Source organism: Lycorma delicatula, chromosome 11 (genome assembly GCF_047948215.1).
Source record: "Lycorma delicatula isolate Av1 chromosome 11, ASM4794821v1, whole genome shotgun sequence".
Taxonomy (NCBI): Eukaryota; Metazoa; Arthropoda; class Insecta; order Hemiptera; family Fulgoridae; genus Lycorma; species Lycorma delicatula.
Window position 1 is genome coordinate 22252458 of NC_134465.1, and position 20063 is coordinate 22272520.

General features: G+C 28.8%; 1 protein-coding gene across 1 annotated transcript in view; it reads right to left on the reverse strand.

Moving 5' to 3' along the window:
- Positions 1–135: 135 nt before the first annotated feature.
- The window catches only part of LOC142332287 (periodic tryptophan protein 2 homolog), a 55302-nt gene continuing 35374 nt past the window's right edge, over positions 136–20063 (reverse strand). Inside the window, exons 13-19 of the mRNA XM_075378628.1 lie at positions 18925–19105; positions 16749–16896; positions 14085–14262; positions 12795–12938; positions 8697–8771; positions 6722–6932; positions 136–513 (exon numbers count right to left, since the gene is read on the reverse strand). Coding sequence (XP_075234743.1) covers positions 354–513; positions 6722–6932; positions 8697–8771; positions 12795–12938; positions 14085–14262; positions 16749–16896; positions 18925–19105 — 1097 coding nt within the window. The 3' untranslated portion in view covers positions 136–353. The remainder of the gene's footprint in view (positions 514–6721; positions 6933–8696; positions 8772–12794; positions 12939–14084; positions 14263–16748; positions 16897–18924; positions 19106–20063) is intronic.

Below are 20063 nucleotides of genomic sequence, written 5' to 3' on the forward strand. Positions count from 1 at the left end.
ATGCATTGCATTGACAAGCGTGTGTGCAAGATTTTAACCTTCTATCTCATCTGGAAGAAGATTAAATATTGCTGAAAAAATTCTGACCATCCTGCCATGGGACACGGTGCACAAAGCAAGTTAAACAAAAGCATATAATAAACTTAACACTTTTATTCTATGAACAATATTAAAAACATTAAAACTTCATTTTCATGAGAAAATATAAAATTATATCTTATAAAACAAAGTTATAAGTTATTATTATAACTTATTAGTTAGAAAGTATAATTACAATATTATTATATAATTAAAAAATACCAAAAATACAAATAAAGTATTTATATCACAGATACTCTAATCTTAAGTCATATTTAATCAGTCTCCATTTTTGAAACGTTAAGATCTTCTAAATCGCTATCATCCACAAACATATCGTCATTTTCATCACCATCATTATAATTACTTTTTAATTTCTTTCTAGCGCTTCCAAGTATACTTAAATATCTAAGTGTATATTTATTGAAATCACATCTAAAGCAAATAAAAAGAATATCAATTCAACAATTATAAAAATATGATCTAAAAATTTATATAATATAAATATTACATATTTATAAGAGTAATATTATACCTTTTATAGGATATATATGGTGGCGCGTATGTTATCAATAGGCTGGATGATAATTATACTGAACTCACTGTTATTTGATAAGATAAAAATTAATTTATAAGGGGTGTTTTTAAAGTAAAGTCCATTTTGAAATAAAAACAAAACTGAAAAAATATAAACAAACTATTACTTATGCAAAAAAACTACATTTATTCACTACTTTTCTACATAGCTTTCAACGCATTTTTCATAGTGTTTCACTAGCTTCTTCAAGAAATTATGCCACCAGTGAATTAAACCATGCAGTAACGCCATTTTTCAATTCATCATCACAGTCACATCTTTATAATCCAAGCTACTGTTTAAGATAAAAAAAATAAAATAATCACGGGGAGTTGTCAGGGCTACAGGTGGATGATTGAAAATTTTCTAATAAAATCTTTTCTACCGTCTCGCTCTCTGATTTGCCTTTTAGGGCTAGGCATTCTACAAAATTTTGCAGTACGTATCGGCATTCACAGTAGTTCTGTGATCACTAAATTCAACAAACAAGCAAGAAATTCTCTTTGAGCTAAAAAAACAGTAGCCGTAAGCTTCTTTACCAAACATTCTTTGGTCTAGGAGATGATGAATACCACAATTGTTTGTCTGAACATTCAAATAAGAAATCCAGGTTCCATCTCTAGTAACAGTGTGTCAAAAAATTCATCACTTTCATTTTCGTAACACTGCAAAAATTTATGCGCTGCAGTAAGAGTTTTCCTTATGTGTTTGTTAATATCATTGGTAGCCATCTGACAAATAACATTTACAGCCCAATTTTTTAGTCTGAACTCCATAAATCAAAGATTGTGGAACATTAAAGAGAATTATAACCTAGAGACTTAATGCTTTTCTCAAAATTTTTTGTCAACATTTTCAATTAAGTCATCTGATGGCCTGCACTATGTTTTACATTATGAATGTTTCTTTGTCTTTCTTGAAATGAACAGTACCACTGTCTTGCTTTAACATCATTCATAATAATCATACCATTAATATCACAAATTTGCCAATTAATTTTACCTGCAGAATTGTTTTTTTTTGCTATCAAAAATTGCATTACTCTTGTACTTCACACCTGGCATATCACAAATTTTAGCATTAATTATAATGGATGAATATAAATTACTAGCAACATCTTTACTAAATATTCTTACAAACAGCCGACTACTGTTTGAAATAACTGAATTATGCAAGCTGTTTACTGTTTACAGTAATTTATCACCTGTTTATGTTCTGTAAATAGGTGGCAAATTAAAACAAACCTTACTTTAAAAGCACTCTTCATATACTCAAATTTTAATGGTAAATATTTTGTGCTAATTTTTTTTTTACATAAAATATTAAATTTACATGTTAAAAATTAAATAAATTTAAAGTAGAATTATCTATAATGTTAAATTGCTAAATCTGTAAGAAAAATATAATACGGAGAAGTTTAAAAATATATTGGAAGGATTGTAAAAGGTTCTTCTCTGAAGTAACAACAAGAATGATACTTATATTTTCAGCAGAGAAAGGAAAGCCAACTCCTTTCTTATTTAATGTTTATACTGGAGGAAGCCAGTAACAACTTTATCAAAACACCAGTAAATAAGACCAGAGGGAAAGTTTGTTTTCGTATGGTACCGTCTTTGCATGACCTTGATCTCTAGGCTGCTCAGTAGCTTACTCTCCACTACCCTTCTACACAACAAACCTGTTTTCATGTAGTCTGAGGGTAATATTTGACAGTGGTTTATCATTGTTTGAAACTCACCAGGTGAGTTTCATGAAATATCCTGGTCTGTATGACTGGATATTTCTGTGTGCGTTTATGTTCTGGTCTGTTAAACAAGATCTTTCCATATACATTATACATTTTATTTATTAATTGCATATTTATCAGTATAAAGGTTTTATTGCTTCTGTAAACAGTTTGTAATTTATAATGTATTCTGTAAAACACATTTTGTAAATAGTGTGGTCGTATATATTTATAAAAAACTTTTTATGGGCTATCCAAGTACCAGTAGGCAGGTTACTTTCAATGACAAGAACTATGAAGAACGCATAAATATGATGTTTGAACAATTGGAAGAAGATGCCTTAGAAATATGGGAGTTCGTGGATGATTCTGACACTGACCCAGACTATGTATTGTCTAATGAATGTCAAGTGAAGATATGTAAGACATGGACAATGAAGTGGGGCTTGAAGATGCAGCGAGGGTTGGTGAGTTTGACAATGAAATTGTTCTAGTTGATAAAACTTTCCAGAATATGTTTCAAGCTAAATGAAAAGAATGAGTGTGGACCAGGTTATCTTTGGTGCATAAATGAGCCAAGGGTGAGGTACTTGTAGGCGAACATCAGTGCACATCATTAGAGAATGTTTGCCAGGCTCAACTGGAATAGCAAAAAGATTAGGAAGTAAGCATGAAAAGGTACAAATATGGAAAATGCTGTTTGATCCCAACATAACTAATCCAACAGTTGTACACACAAATGTAAAAGCAGTAAGAAACGCATTAGGTGATTCAACGAGTAAGTCAAATTACCATGATACCGACTATATTGAGATAAATACTGTAATCGGCTTATTGCTTTTGTTCTCTGTTAATATCTAACCAGAGACCATTACATCCATATTTTTTAAAGACGTTATCAATAGGCCATTTTCAATGCATCTATATCAGTAAAGCGCTCTGAAATTTTACTCTCATGTTTGAGATTTGACTATACTCAAACCCAACATGTAAGGAAAGTTTGTGATAAAGCAGCTACAATATCAGAAATTTTCACCAAATTAATTTAAAACTCTAAACAGATGTACAGTTTATCAGAAAACATAACAATTGATGAAATGTTAGTCCTGTTTAGAGGTAGCTGCAGTTTCTGAACATATATGCCAAAGACACCGCACAAATATACCATAAAAATTATGTGCCTGGCAAGCGTAAAATGATTCTTCTTGTATAATGCCTATTTGTACGGGATACAATAGTGATGGAATAAGACTAACTCCTGAAGAGCACAACTTCAGCAAACTAACTCAAGCCACTGTTAGGCTGTGCAAACCAACTGAAGGAAGTCATCATAATGTCACAGCAGACAATTGGTTTTCAAGTATGGATGTTAAGGACCAGCTTGAAAAAAGGGGCCTAACTTATTTAGGTACCATGAGGAAAGATAAAAAGGAGATACCTGTTGAATTCCTTCCCAGTTTGGATCGACCTCTAAATTCAGCTCATTTCGGGTTCAACGGGAATAGAACATTAGTATCATTTGTTCCAAAGAAAAATCGAACAGTGGTTTTAATTTCCATGATATGCCATAGCATTGAAATAAATGAAGAAAAGGACAAGTTGGAAGTTTAACGTTACTATAACATCACAAAATGTAGCATGGATATTTTGGATATGAAGTGTGCCATGTATGCATCGGACAGGAGGACCAGGTGCTGGCCCTTAGCGGTTATTTACAGACTTGTCAGCATTGCAAGTATAAACACACATATTTTGTACACGTGCTACATCAACACAGAAATTACGACATGATTTCAGTTCACTAAAGAACTTGCCAAGGCACTTGCTGAACTCTATCTAAGGAGACTGGAAATATCAAATCTTCAAAAAAGGAACACAAGGGATCTTGTAATGAAAATGCTTGGTGAAGACCACAAACAAGGACATCATGGAGAGTTCTGTGATAAGGTATCCAAGAGAAAAACCTGTGGAGAGTGCCCTTCATATAAGGAAAGGAAAACCCAGTATAAATGTGTCAATTGTCAGATCTGTCTTTAATGAAGCAAGAAAAGTGCATTAGACTGTGTATAAAGACTGAAAACATTGGACCAACGACTAGGTACTTTGAATATTGCGTAGTTCATTACTTTATAAGTTACAAAAATTTTTTTATGTTCTTTTTGTATAAATACTCATAAAGTGTTTTCAAAGATAAAAAATAAAATGTTTTTGAATTTAAAAAAATATATTTGAACATTTTTATCAACATTTACAAAAACATTGTATCATGTATTATTTTTTCTGCCAATTATATCTACATAACTAGTAGTACGAGGTTCAGCTGATAAATTTTGCACACTAGAGTGCTATATGGAGACAAAAGGTACTATCGATTGGGCACCATAGCTAAAATCCCACTCTACAAACCTGCGATAATGCGTTGAAATCTGTTTACCAGTTTGTTTTCAGTAGCAGTTAAAATGGAGTCGAGTACGGCCAATATGTCAACATAGTTAAAAACGGTTCAGTGATAAAATTTTTAACAACAGAAAATCTGAATCCTACAAATATTTTTCATTGTTTAAAAGTGGTTTATGGTAGTGAAACTATTGACAGGAGTACTGTGAATAGGTGGCATTGAAATTTTGCAAATGTGCAGCTGGTAAAGCGACAATTGGGGACCACCACGTAGTGGACGACCAGTTTCTGTGACTGATGAGAAACATCGAAAGGAAGTGGATGGTTTGCTTCAAAGTGACAGATGATTCGGCCAGCAACGCATCGCTATTCAGTTAGGCATATCTAAAGAACAAATAGGCCGTATTATCAAGCAACTGGGTTACCATAAAATCTGTGTACAATGGATACCACGCAAACTCTCTCATGGCTTTCTGCAAGCTTAAATTTGAGCCTATTAAAATTCTTACAACAAAAAACCCCCTTTTAAAAATCAATTGACTTTTTTATATTTTTACTTTACTAATAAAAAATAAATTAAAAAAAATTAAAGCAGTTTAATTAGGTGCTTAGAAACATAATTACGAATTTACTTAATATTTTAGCACTGCAGTGTGGAACAAAAAGAAAATATCAATTACATCGGTACCAGAGACTGGTGTTTCTGTTAGCATTATAATAATAATATAAATAATGATAAATGTGTGTAATGATCTGACAATTAAAATAAACGCGTAAAATGATCCAGTTAAGTTATTATTATTAAAGCGTAGAAAAAAGGTTTTAGTTTAAAAATCTTTTTTTTAAAGTTAAATATCAATTATTTATGTTTTTATTCTCCATGTTTGCTATAATGTTGGAGAGAGCATAATTCAGTTTTTTAATGGAGAAAATAACTTATAATTGAGATATCAAAATATTTGTAATTTGCATTCTAGTTTAAATCGATTTATAATTTGCTTACTCTTCAGAAAGAATTGCAAATGTTGTGAATTGTGAATTTATCAAGAAACGATAAGTTGGTGTTTTTTAGATAATTATGATTGTTTTGCTAATTGTAATACACCTCTATTAAATTATTCAATAGCGATAATAAAAATAATTCTGAAGGAACTGCAGAATTTACTGTTAAGTATAAATTAACTTCATCTCAAACTGATACTGAAATTGCAAAATATTAAAAGCTGCTGTAATATTAATAACAGTATCAATAACTGCTTTATTTGTATATATATTTCTTTCCTTTTTTACAGAAATATTATCAATGAATTACAACCTACTTTAGAAAATTTAGAACATGATTATGATTTAATTTTAATTGGTGATATCAATTTTTTTTTGTTTATATTAAAACAAAAATTTGTTTTAATATTTAAAATTTAAAATTTGTTTTTAAAAAAAAAAAAAAACTCGTTTGATTAACTCTACTGGTTTCTGAGATATGATCTTTTTAAATTACTGAATCTCGATGACCCTGCATTTCTAATTTTTTCTTGTACAAGATAATGAACTTTTTTGCTATAATCTTATTAAAATAAAAATCAGCACATATAAAATCAAATCAGTAATAGTGACAATGTTTTTAATGAGGTGTAAATGACATTGAATATCTGTTTTATTTTATAAAAATGCTATGAAATAACACAAAAAATTAAGGGAATGTTATTGTTAAATGTAATGAAAATCTTATTAAATTGATATTTTTAGCTTTAATTTGATAAAAAAAGTTGTTTATTGCAAAAGAAAAATTTAATCTTGAATGACTTTACAAGACAGTATATTTACAAAAGTTTTTATCAATTCTAGTTAATATCATTGCCACTAATACGATTAATAAAACATTTTACACATTAATTATGAGATATATGTATAAATATTAATAAATAATAAAATAAAATACTTACATCTTAGACAACTGCTGATATTTATCATTAAGGTTTTTATGTAATGTATGCAATATATAAATAGGAGGTGGTGGTGAATTACATGCAAGTATTAGGCTTTTTATCCACAAAAGATGAAATTCAATATGCCTTGTTTGTTCTAATGAATTTGCAATAAATTGCAGAGTTTTCTCAATGTATACTCTTGGAAGTATTGATACGCATAAATCAACTGGAAAAAAACATCATTATATAATAATATCAATAAAATAAATTTTGGGTTATATAAAAAAACAAAACAATATAAAACTAATGAATTTATAATAAGCTTTTCAAATTCATGTATTCATCATCAGTTATAAAATTTTTAGTGAAAAATACTACACATTTACTGTGTAAAAAAACCGACAGTCATGACCTTTAAATTATTTAAAAGTTAAATTTAAATACTGTTTACAGTTAAACTAATTATTAAAACAGGTGTGCCATTTTAAATAGTTCAAAATTTACTGTTCACTCATAACTAAGTGTTTATGTTTGTATGGAATAAGAACCAGTATTTTAAATTACATGTCAATTTCAACTACAAAATTCTAAGCTGGCACATTTGATAACTGTCTTAATGAGAGGTAGGGGTTATTATAAATACCACATTACAAGTTAGAGCAACATTTATTTATTGTAAAAACCCATTACAAGAATGGGGAGTGGTTTAGAAGAAACAATGAGAAAATTACATACTCATTTCAGTAGACAAAATACCCCTTCCCAGTCAACTGTTGAAGAATTGATTTAAAAGATTAAGCAGATGTATTCCATCAAAGAAAATTCACTGCGTCAATATCTTGGTTGGTTTGCACAAAATGCTGCTGTGTGATTGCGTAATAATTAATTCTTAAACATCAATACACCATCGAGCATAACAAGTAAACATTTCATGGACTACAGTATAACAAATGTTGATAAAACACTTTCTTCATGCATACAAAATTCAATTGGTGTTAAGATCTGCTTCCTAGAGACTATCACAATGAAGAGACTTCATCAATTGGGTATTGGAATATAAGGAAGCGGGTGATAAATTCAACTGAAAATAATCTTTAGTGACAAGGCTCATTTCCAACAAATAACAAATAAACAAAATTGCCCCAATTGGTGCAGTGAAGCCCCAAGGGACTCACATACATACCATTTATCTACAGAAAGCAATGGTACAGCATGCAATTTGGGCAGTGATAGAGCCCTATTTCTTCGAGAACGATGCTGGTTTACTGCTGTGATGTATGCTATTTGTAATCATACAATGCTCAACATTTTTTTTTTTTTTTTGCTAGAATTGGAAGATTTGGATGTGGAAGATTATGGTTACAACAGAATGATGTGACGTGCCACACAGTACATGAAACCATCCAATTATTCGTATAATCTCTCATTATTTGAGATCAGGACTGGCCAGCAAGGTCATGTAACCTAACACCTTGTGATTACTTTTTGTGAGGTTATTTGAAGAATAACGTGTATGTCTAGAGTTAAAGAATTAAATTCACTGCTGTATTGAAGAGAATGACTTACAGAGTGAATAAATTTTATTAAAAATTGTGGACACCTGCTGACAGAGTCATGGCGACCATTTAACTGACATATTATTCACGTTTAATATCCTACATTGTACTTAATATTAATATAAAAATATTAATTAGTGTTGACAAAAAATTGAGTAAATTTTAATTTTTTTTTTGTATTTTCTTGTATTTTTCATTTTTGCTATTATATTTTTATTTTTTGTAATTGTACATTTGACTGCACACAGATGCCTTGAAATTTCTGCAGAGTACCATTGACACAATGTCTCTGTACTGTGTTACTATGTAACCGGATATTAAATAATATAGACTTCCTAATCTTATTTTTACTTAAAGAAGTGCTTACTGTAATTTTATTACAACTGGAAAATTATTTTTTAACTGAAAAACTTAATTTTAAGTGAAATACTTACTATGTGTAGGCGGGACAGATTCAATAACTTCTTGTATTAAGTTCCTCTCATTCAATCTCAAAGACATCATGAGAGCTGAAAAATAAAATCATTAATTAAATAACATGTAAAATTTTAAAATGTTATTTTTAATGTAACACAACAAAAATGGTTAAATGTGTGTTAAAAGGCACTTATTGTGTTAATGAAGTTAATGTTTTAATATTTATAATTTTTTTATCTTAACTATTTTAATGCATTCTTCATTCCTTTCTATTCTGTACCGATCTCTTAGTCATATTTTACTTCTTATTTTTTTCAATTACTTATATATTCTAATTTTTGTCTTCCTTTTTACCCTTACACTTTTTTTTATAAAAAAATCACTAACCCATGCCTTACCCTTTCACTCATTTATCTGATTTTCATCTGCGATGCTAATTCTTTTCTCTCCTTTCGTAACTTCAATTAGCTATAGAGTTTAGTAAACAAAAATAACATCACTAAGTATTTGATGTGACTGTCAAATAGTAATTGTGTGAGTATTTATGAAATATGTCACTGTCCAGAATGCAGCTATTCTCAGAGCAATATTGATTTTGTTTGCTTAAATTCCTACTATCAAAAAAGTGATATTCTGATCAATTTTTGTTTTAAATTTAACAAACTTTTTTTTTTTTTTATTAATGTAGAGTAAATAAATATTTTAAACTGTTTTAATTCAATTAAAAATTTTTTGAGTTCTTATGATAAATTAGTTTTTTACATAATTTAAAAGTTACAGTTAAAAAAAACATTGTATTCAATGAAAGCTGCAAAACTGATGGTCAATGTAGCTTTAAAGGAAATTTGTCATTGTTTTTTTTTTTTATTTTTTTTTTACAAAAACTGTTAAAATTGCTTAAAACAAATAACAAAGACGTGCTCATAACGTTTACAAAAGTAAAAGAGTGTTCTAAAAGTTATTTTTCTTGTCAATAATGTAATCAGTAAGTGATAGAGACTTAAAATTATTAAACAAAGAAAGGGTTAATGTACACCCTATTTGTATTTTTCTTTTGGAAGATTCTGCCACTAACTTTACTTTCTGAAATTCAAAAAACCCTATATTCTATAAACCCACTTAATATTCAACACTTTCTGGGGTGATATAGTTTCCAAAGGCTTCTATTCTTTCTTTTTTTGTTTTTGTATCCGTATTTCATTATCACAAATCCACTAAAATATTAACAAAATGAATTCTTTATAATTCTTTTACATTCATTTCTGTATTAAACTACAGGGTTCCCCTAAAATTCTGAAAGTGATTTTCCCTGACTATTTTGAGAATTTTCTCTGACTGTAAGATGACTATGATATAGATGAAGTCTAACATCTAACAATAGATGGTTAAATGGTTTCATACCTTTTCCCCTATTAATAATTTTTTTTATATTTTATTTTTGTAATGTGTATACATTAACTAGAATTTTTTAGATTTGCAAAACGCCATCCATGGCTGAGATTCACAACTGGGATCCAAGGACGAAAGGCTAAGATGCTATCACTCTTCCACAGAGATCAGCAGTAAATATTTCTTAGCTAGAGATTTAATTTTTGTAAAATAAAATTACTTCTGTTCAAAATATTGTTTTGTGCAAGATGCTTACAAATGACACCAATTTATCTTATATTTATACTTTTTGAACCAGTTTTTTATAATGAACTTAATTTTTATTCTTAACTAACATAAGATAAGGTTATCTTATTTTATAAACAATATTAAGTACAAGCATATTGTTAGAAAATAAAAAAAATTGTTTACTAGAGTGACAGAAGTTAAAGTATGGTGGGGAGAAACTTGATGGGCATAAGTGGAATGGACAGAGGTGTGTGTGTGTGTTCAACAAGCACATATACTAGTTAATATTCATTCAGAAATATTTTTCATTACGCTTTTTATAAGTGTAACTGGCAGTTGGTCATTTATTTCTTTTAATTCAGTTGTGTGTAGTTTACATATTCATTAAAGTCTGAATATAAAATGTGGTATAATGTTTTGTTATTAAACTTTAATCTTAATCTATATTTTACTGTTCATATTTTATACAAGGAAGTGAAAAATAACAATGAATCTAAAAAAAAAAAAAAAATTGGATTTCAAATGCTTTACGGCTCTTTATGAAAAGAGGTGAATAAATATCACTAATATTTTAATAAGAAAGACCCAAATTTTTTATTTTATTTTATAATTATAAAGGTTTTACACAACAGCCATTAGAAGGTAATATTTACTAATTCCTACACATATTATCTACTTCGAGAGAAATTCCAGTTTGAAAATCAATATGAATACAATAAAAAAAACAGAAAGAAAGCAATAATAATTTAAACATTAACATTTTGAGAAACAAGAACTACTCGTATTTTCTTATTTAGATATAAAAATGATAATAGATGGATGATATAAGGAAGATTTTAAATTTATAATGTATAATAAAACATAGCATTCATGTAGAAAAGATCCACTAATATTTAAAAAAAAGTTAATAATTTTAGGCATTTTTAATATTTATCAGGTGCAAAAAATATAAAATAAAAATAATCAAAAAGAAAATAAAACAAAGGTTTTTAAAGTGAACATTAAAAAAGTTTAATAAAAATTAAATTGGTTAAAAAGTTTTAACTGAAGAAAATTTAAAACAATTCAAACAATTATTATAATTATTATTTTTGTATGAATATCTCAAAATCTCTAGATATCCCATGCAGCGTTCTGGATTTGGAAGCTGCATCCCCTGTTCTTGATGCGTGTGGGAATTATTGTGTTGTATAGACTCAGGCCAATTATAACTGAGTCATTGGTTCATTGAAGCCCAACCAACAAAGAACACCGATATCTGCAATCTAGTATTCAAATCCGAATAAAAGCAACTAACTTTATTAAGGTTCGAACCCAAAAACTCTTGACTTTGAAATCGGCTGATTTACGGACAAGTTTTACCACTAGACCAAGCTGGTGGGATATTCAAAGAATAAAATCCTGTGTAAAATTCTCTATAGAAAAATTACAGGCTGTTCAAAAAATGATGCAACCTTATAAAAAATAAGTAAGTTACAATAGTAGTTGAAAGTGGCCTCCATTATGCGATCAACATAATTTGATACAACACTGCAAGCTCTTAAACACACATGTAATGTTTGTTAAGGAATTGCAGTGATACATCATTCAATTTCACCCTGCAATTCAGGATTGGTGTGAGGATGAGTTTTGTAAACAGCATCCTTAAGGTATCCCTACAAGAAAAAGTCAGGAGAGGATAAATCAAGAGACAGAAGGGGCCAAAACCCCTTTAAAATCACCTGTTCATGAAAATAATGATCCAAGAATCATAGTGTTGTTGGCTGTATTAGTCAAAGTACTGTCCTGTTGAAACTACACACACACCAAATACCCTCTTTTTGTTCATGTAGTTGATGTGGATTTTCCGTATACAAAATGCATGAATTCTGTGCATTCACGTATCCATCAAGGTGGAACCATGACTCGTTAGACCAAAACTAGTCATCGAGTTCTTCCCCATCTGTCATTACAGATGACATGAACCACCAACAGAAAGCTACACGTTTTCCAGTGTCTGCATGTAACAGATTGTGAACAACACAAATTCTGTACACGTGCACCTTTAAACACTTGTGCAATACCCACACAGCATTATGCAAGTGTTTAAAGACCAGACTGGCTAGATAGGCATCATACAGACTTCTCGGTAGTAACAGAATATGCAGCTTGCACGTCAACCAACTTTTCTGGAGTTAGCACTTTCGTCTGCAACTGGCACATTCCCTGTCTCTTGGAACTTATCACTTGGAACTTACCGCTTGAAGGACTTGTTTGGTGGATCCACATCATACTTTTCTGTGAAGGTATTCTGGGTCTGGGCATAATTGGCTCATTTAATGTATTGGGAGACAATGAATATTCTCTGCTGCATTGAGTAACCGATTTTTTCCTCAATTAAACATGCAACAAAAGAAGGAAACATTCTTCAATAAAGTTGCATTTGCATCACTTTTTTTAACACTCTGTAGAAAAGGTATCATTGGAATTAATTAAATTAAGAACATAAAAAAAATTACCTTCAGAATATTTTTCTTCTTTTAGAACAGATTTCGTAGAATCAGGTGTAATGCCAATTTCTAATTGAAACGGATCAAATATATGTCCACTATCTAATGAATATATCAACAGACCTTCTGTTGTTACAGCAGCCCAGGCTTGTCCTATAATAATGAGTTTAAATTAATTAAAAAATAATAATTTTAAAAACAAACAAGTTTCCACTAAATCTTCAGGTACTATCTTTCAAGGACAACTTACTTTCTTTTCTGTTTAGCTTCTGAAGTGTAATCTTTTACAGTCTTAGGTCGACCATTCCTGAGATGCGTGGTTAATTAAAGCCCAACCACCAAAGAACACTGGCATTCACGATCTAGTATTCAAACCTTACATCTCAGGAATGGTAAACTTCATTTAAATTTATACATATCTGAAATAATACCTTATGCTGGTTCTGGAGGCTAACAGAAAAACAAAAAAAAGGACAACTTACTGTCAAAGATGAAGCACTGAATGTGGAACTGCTTACAGACTGCAGTAAAGAGACTTTCCTAAGCTTTATTACACGTATCACTTCTATTTTTTATCTTAAAATTGTGGATGAAAATCACTTTTTCATAAATACACAAAACAAGGTTCTAAAATTTATAAATGCAAAAGTAAAATTATAAATGTTTAACAAGTTAGTGAAGAAAAAAAAATTATAATTAGATGTTTCTGTTGAGCACATTTCTGCTGAAATGTGTGGAACAGAAAGAGATTTGTGTCTTGACAATTCTTTACCTTCTTCTTCACATCCAGTAACTTTTTTCCCTTGTTTGGCCTCCAGGAACCACCGTAACATATTACTTCAGAGAAGGAATGAGGATGATGTGTATGAATGAATTTCAATACAATGAAGTATAGTCTTGTACTGTCTAGGATCAACCATTCCCGCGATGTGTGGCCACGAAGGCCGGCTACAACCAGTAACCTAGTTTGGCTGATTGATCACATATTGGCATCCTGTTTTATATTTCTACCATTCCTTCGAAATACTTTCTACCTCTACAAATCTATTTAATATCATCCTTGTCTTCATTTACCCAACCAATGTGAATGAGTATAATAAAAGAACTCTTGCAGTTATTTTCTTCTCTTTTCTACAAAAATGACATCATTGGCATTTGATACCGAGTTAAAATTACAATCTGCTTTCAACACTAATGTATGAGATTAAAGATTATTAGCCGGGACTACATCAATTTTATTTAAAACGGTAAAAACATTTACAGAGTGACCCATACTTCAAAGTTATTTTCTATGCTTACCGGTTGGTGAGAATTGTAGTGAAAACACTTTTACTTCTGGTTTTACTATACGAGCAGCCATATCACCTTTTCTAACACCAGGTAATCTGATAGAAACATTCCCACCTTCCTTTTCTTCACGTTCTTCAACTAATGCTAAATTACCAAATTCAGTCATTTTTCTTCTGTTAACAAAATCCTAATGGACAAGAGGTACAGGAAAAAATAATTAATAAATAAAAATGAATCACGCATAGAATAAAATAAATATCACTATTTACTAATAAAAATAAGCATAATAAACATCCAGAAACTCAAATCCCTTAAATCTGAACATCTTAAAGGTCCATGAAAATCCTAAATTATAATGATTTTCATCTACATTCTAACATAAAAAAGTGAACAAATTTTTATTGTAAAAAGTTACACTAGTTAAAAGAATAGAAAATATCTAATGTTATTACAGAACATAATGTTTTAACCTATTTGATGCGAACTGTTAATGATGATGGAATATCCAGCATATGACTGACTACAAGTTGAGAGATATGTATTTAACACTTCCAATCTCCTCCGATTTTTATCCTGGTTATGAATAACAAACATCTGTTTACAACTGTATAGAATGAGGTTTTCAAATATACATGTTGTGAACAAAATGCCATTTTTAAAGCCATTTATACTTGTTAAATTACAGTGATACAGATGTACAATACAATTAAATATATCAAGAGAGTTAAATCTTTAGCTAAGATTATATATTGGCCAGTATTTTTTTTCTTATAAAAATGAATAACTTATCCTCTCTTCAAATATGTACAAGGTAAAATTAATTTTTTGATAAAGCAGCAGGCAAATGTAATAAATTTAATTTCACAGGGGGAAAATGAAGCTTAGATTATGCTAAAGATAAACATTTATTGATTTTTTTTTTTTGATAATAAATCCTTTCTTGGAATATTTATCCAAAAATGAAGCTGTTTATCAAATTTTTAATTTGCCTATAAACAAGAAGCATAATTTGATTACTTTCCCGGAATGACAGATACATACATCTTTTTGAGACCAAAAAGGCATTTTTCTGATTTATTATCTATCCTGAGGAAAAAATATTACTGCAAAACAATAAAAAAATGTATGTTGCACTGTACAGAATCATCAGGAACAGAACGCAAAGGTATCAGGGGGGATAGTGCTTATCCTCCATTAATTGCAGAACCTGGATATCAACCTCTTGCTGCTGGGTCTTCTAATTATTGAGTGGGTAATTAATTTTCAGTGATAGTTATATATTTGTTTTTATTTTAAGATGGATGGAAATAGGAAGACTATCAGCATGGCCTATTCACTAAATGATTCTTGTTTAAGATGATCCTTAAAACAATAATCATAATAAATAAGAAAAATAAAATTAATATTCTACTGTTAATAATAACTATCAATAAGCTAAAATGAAATTCACAGTAAAAAACATTGTAACCGACACAGATATTGAATATGGAATCTAGAGGTCTTTACAGCAATTTTTTTATAAAGTTTTTCTTATAGTTTTTAGTATGTAATGAATTAATAAAACTCAAACAAAATCCATCATAGTCTTTGCAGTAAGAATTACTTTGCATTCTTTTTTGTCTCCTTTGTTAGCTCCAATTTTTTTAAAGATTTTTATAGCATTTTTTTTATGTTTTTCTTGTGTATCATCTGGTTTAAGAAATTCTACAGCCACCTCTTACAGTATTGATTTTTTCAAACTAAATTTTAAGAAAAAATTTCTAAAAATCTTTATATATATATATATATATATATATATATATATATATAAATTAAGCTTAATAAATTTGTTTTCTAAGTTTTCTAACTTTTCTCTAAATCACCCTCTTCAATAGAAGCTAAATTAAGAAAAACAAAATTTTCAAAAACTTTTCTGCATTTTAGGGCTGAGGTCTATAATTTAAAAAAAATTGTAGACGTTTCTTGATAGCTCTATATATAAAGTATACATTTTCAAAAAGTTTTTGAAAAATATAAATGAAGAGTGATAACCAAACAACAAATAAAAATTTAATTTTAAGAGGTGCGGGTTGATTTATGAATTTTTTATTATTTTTTTCTTATGTATGCATATTTAGCAAATTGACTTAAATTTTCTCAAAAATGCCTCTGAAGGAAATTGAAATTGCTTTTATCATGATATCCTGCCATCCCCTGAATGAATTTTGAAAAAAAAAATTAATATGGTCAATGTCCCATATATAGAAATATTTGAGCCAAATTTGAGGAAAATCGATTTGGTCAATCCTGTGATATAAGGTCAAAAGAAGTGTGACACACATACATACATAGAAACGCAAATATATGCTTACTTATTTTTTCTGGCCTAGATGATCTAACTGGACTCTAAAATGTAAAGATTTGCAAAAAAACCTGATACCCTATTTTTCACATACTTTATCATTGTATACAACAACTCTGCAACTACGCTATGTTGTTACTACATACAAATTTATGAATATGCATTTTATGCCACCAGTGGTGAGGAGGAACCGTACTGATGATATAAAAAGAAAATAAATCATAAAATATGATATAAATTTTGCAAATTTTTTACAAGAAGCTAGCAGGCAGAGTTAAAATTATAATTAAAATTTATGATAAACATAATACGTTAAAAAAAAATCAACATACATCAACAGCATCAAACGATCTATTCTGGGTTATTTCAAATTTCTTTATCAAAATTTCTTCTTTGGCATGATATATGCAAACATTTTTAGATTGGCCTCCAGCTAAAATGTAATTACCATCAGCAGAGTAACACACAGTAGTAAATGCTCTGAAAAAAAAATACAATTTTTATTCTCTATTATATAAAGAGGAAATATTTGCATGTTGATGAAAATCTTGAGAATTTCTAATCTAATCACTACAAAATTTAACAATAGCTTCATTATGTGATCTCGTGTCATAGACTATTGACGACATTTATTATTATTATTAATATTGTGATTACTATGATTATTATTTGTTTATTATTATTGTTATTATTTTTATTGATTTACCTTGTTTCATTTAGATTCTTAAGTAATAAATTGTAATTATACAGACATTCTACATTGCCAATCTTTCAACATCCTGATTGAGCCATGAACGTGCGACAATATAAATGTAATAATTATTAATAATAATGATAAATAACCACAAAAAACAGAATAATTAAACAAATTTTATTGTACCTACCTCATTTAAAATAATAGTATATTTTAAGGTACCTTATCATCAAATGTCCATTTTATTAAATAAAAATAGAATGTACTATAGATTTGTAAGCTCTATTCTTAGTCAAGTTAACCTATTTTGCCACAGAGGGTACACCTGAAAAGCTGAAAGCTGAAAGCTGAAAAGTACAGCTCACTGAGTTTTGTCATACTATTGTCCTATTGGTGGACATAAACTAAAATTACCTGGGTTAAAAGTAATATGGTAGTGTAAAGTAAAAATATTTCTGTATGTTTACTATTTCATAAGAAATAAATCAGAAAGAATTATTAATCTAAAATCTGTTTATATAAAAACTTACTTTTCATTTTATTCCAATTATATATATATTTCACATATATATATATATATATATTTTAGTTAAAAATCATATTTTGTAATAAATTAAACAATCATTTTAGTAAATAAATTGGTTGGAAGACAGAATTATGAGGGTCATTTAATAATTAATGAGACAATAGCAACAGGGGAGAAAGTATTTAATGACTAAACTAAAACTATTTGATGTTCGATTTGGCACAACAGAACAACAGAAAATATCGGTTCTGCTTGAAATGCATACCATGAAAGAAGAACAACTACCACTGACTATCATTGTTTTGGAAGACTGGATTTTACTAACACTTTGCAAAATTGCATTAATGGTCTTATTCATGAGTACAGACACATAAAAAATTGCTGTTTTTTTGTAATGTAATACTGTCCATTCCATTATACATGATTAGCTGGATTACTGCAAAACATGTTCCGGAGACAGCCAGCTCAAAATCACAGACACCTGAATTCGTATTTGTATGAGATTTTTAACAATGATTTTTAGCAGAAGTAATGCATTTTTGGATTGCATAATAACTTATGATGAAATTTGATTTATCATTTTGGGTTGGAATTTAAACATCGGAATACAGAATGGAAACATCTGAGTTCACCCTTAGGAAAAATTCAAAACCTACTAAAGTGATGCTAACAATGTTTTGGGACTATAAAGGCCCAATTTATTGCGATTATTTGGAAGAACAATCTAAAATCAATTAGTACTATTGTGACTCGCTAAAAAATAAAGTGAAATAATATTTAATTATTATTTTTTATGTATTTATAATAGCTGTTGCGGCAATATAATTTACACTAAGGAACACGATTACATTTTTATGTGTATCTTAAAGTACAGTCTCTTTAAAGAATTTAAGTACAGTCAAAGTCTGTATATCGAAGATGGTCTGGTATATCGAATATGGTTGAAATAAGAAGACTATTATAATGACAATTATTTTAAGCACCATCTAACCAAATAATAAACTGTTTTCTATCTTTTTTTTTTTTTAAAGAGAATGAATTATTAGAGTTTTAATTTCATTAAAATAAAAATTTTACTTTACATCATTACATCATTTTTAAGAAAATGAAATTTTCTAAAAGAATCCTTAAAGTTTGGTAGCACCAATTCAATATTAACAAAGATTAAATGACATAATTCAATTTATTATAATATATTATTATTAACTTTATAAATTTAATAACATTAAAAAAATATACAACAATAAACATAATTACATAACTGAAAATAGAAATAAAAATAACATACTTCCCAGCAAGAGATTTTTTAGCAGTTATAAGATCAGTATCAGATCTTCCACTTCCAAGATCATTTCTACCTTCAATAGAACCGGTCTGTGCACTAGTTTCAATATCAAACATTGTTAAATGACCGTTCAGTGTACCAACAACCACTTCTTTACCATTTGGATTAAATGCTACACACAAACCTAAAAATAAATTTAAAAAGAAACAATAAAATAATCAAATATAAAAATTGCAGTTATTTATTAACAGTTTTATCTAAGTTGAATTAGATATTATTCAACTATAATAATAATACAAATATTATTATTATTATTGAAAAAAAATACTAAGCTGGTGGACTATCTTAATATATCAAGGAGTAATTAATGAAGTACAAAGGATTAGTAGATGTTATAAACCTGTGAGAAGACAAAGATTATATAATAGAACATATAATAAAAAATGGATACTGCATTAAACCAATCTCATACACATATACACACCCACACACATAAATTGCATGGAGCAAGAATTGGACTGTAAGGACATGAAAGGGAAGAAAATTTCTCTTTGTCAGAAATTTTAAAATTAGAATCAAGGTATGAACTGATTTTTATTAAGATTTACCAACACATCTGCAATGTCTCTTTGGACTCGCTGGATCCATTTTCAAAGTCATTATTATATGATAAATTGTTTATCCAAGAAGTTAAATTAAATATAAATCAAGTCATATTCTTTGTGCACAATGCCGTGGCTGTAGAAAAGATTATAATCATCAGTTTTACCCTCAATTTGATAGTGCATGCTTTTTGTATACTTTGCTATTCTGTATATTTAAGTAAAGCAACCATTGATCTATACATATGATTTTTCTTTCACCAATTAAACCTTTTTACAAATAAAATAATACACAGTATTTGAAGATGTGGAACCAATAAAATTATGTTCACTTGCTAAATTAGAATTTTAATACAAAAAGAAATTACCGTATTTGCCCGAGTATAAGTCGAGGCTGACTTACATTTGGATTAGACCAGGGTTTAAAGTTGTTTCATAGTTTATTTTCATTTCCATATTTGTGATGGGGTGTTACAGTACATATTTATAGTAATACTACTTTCAATTATTATTAATAAAAGTAACTAATGAATGAAAAAG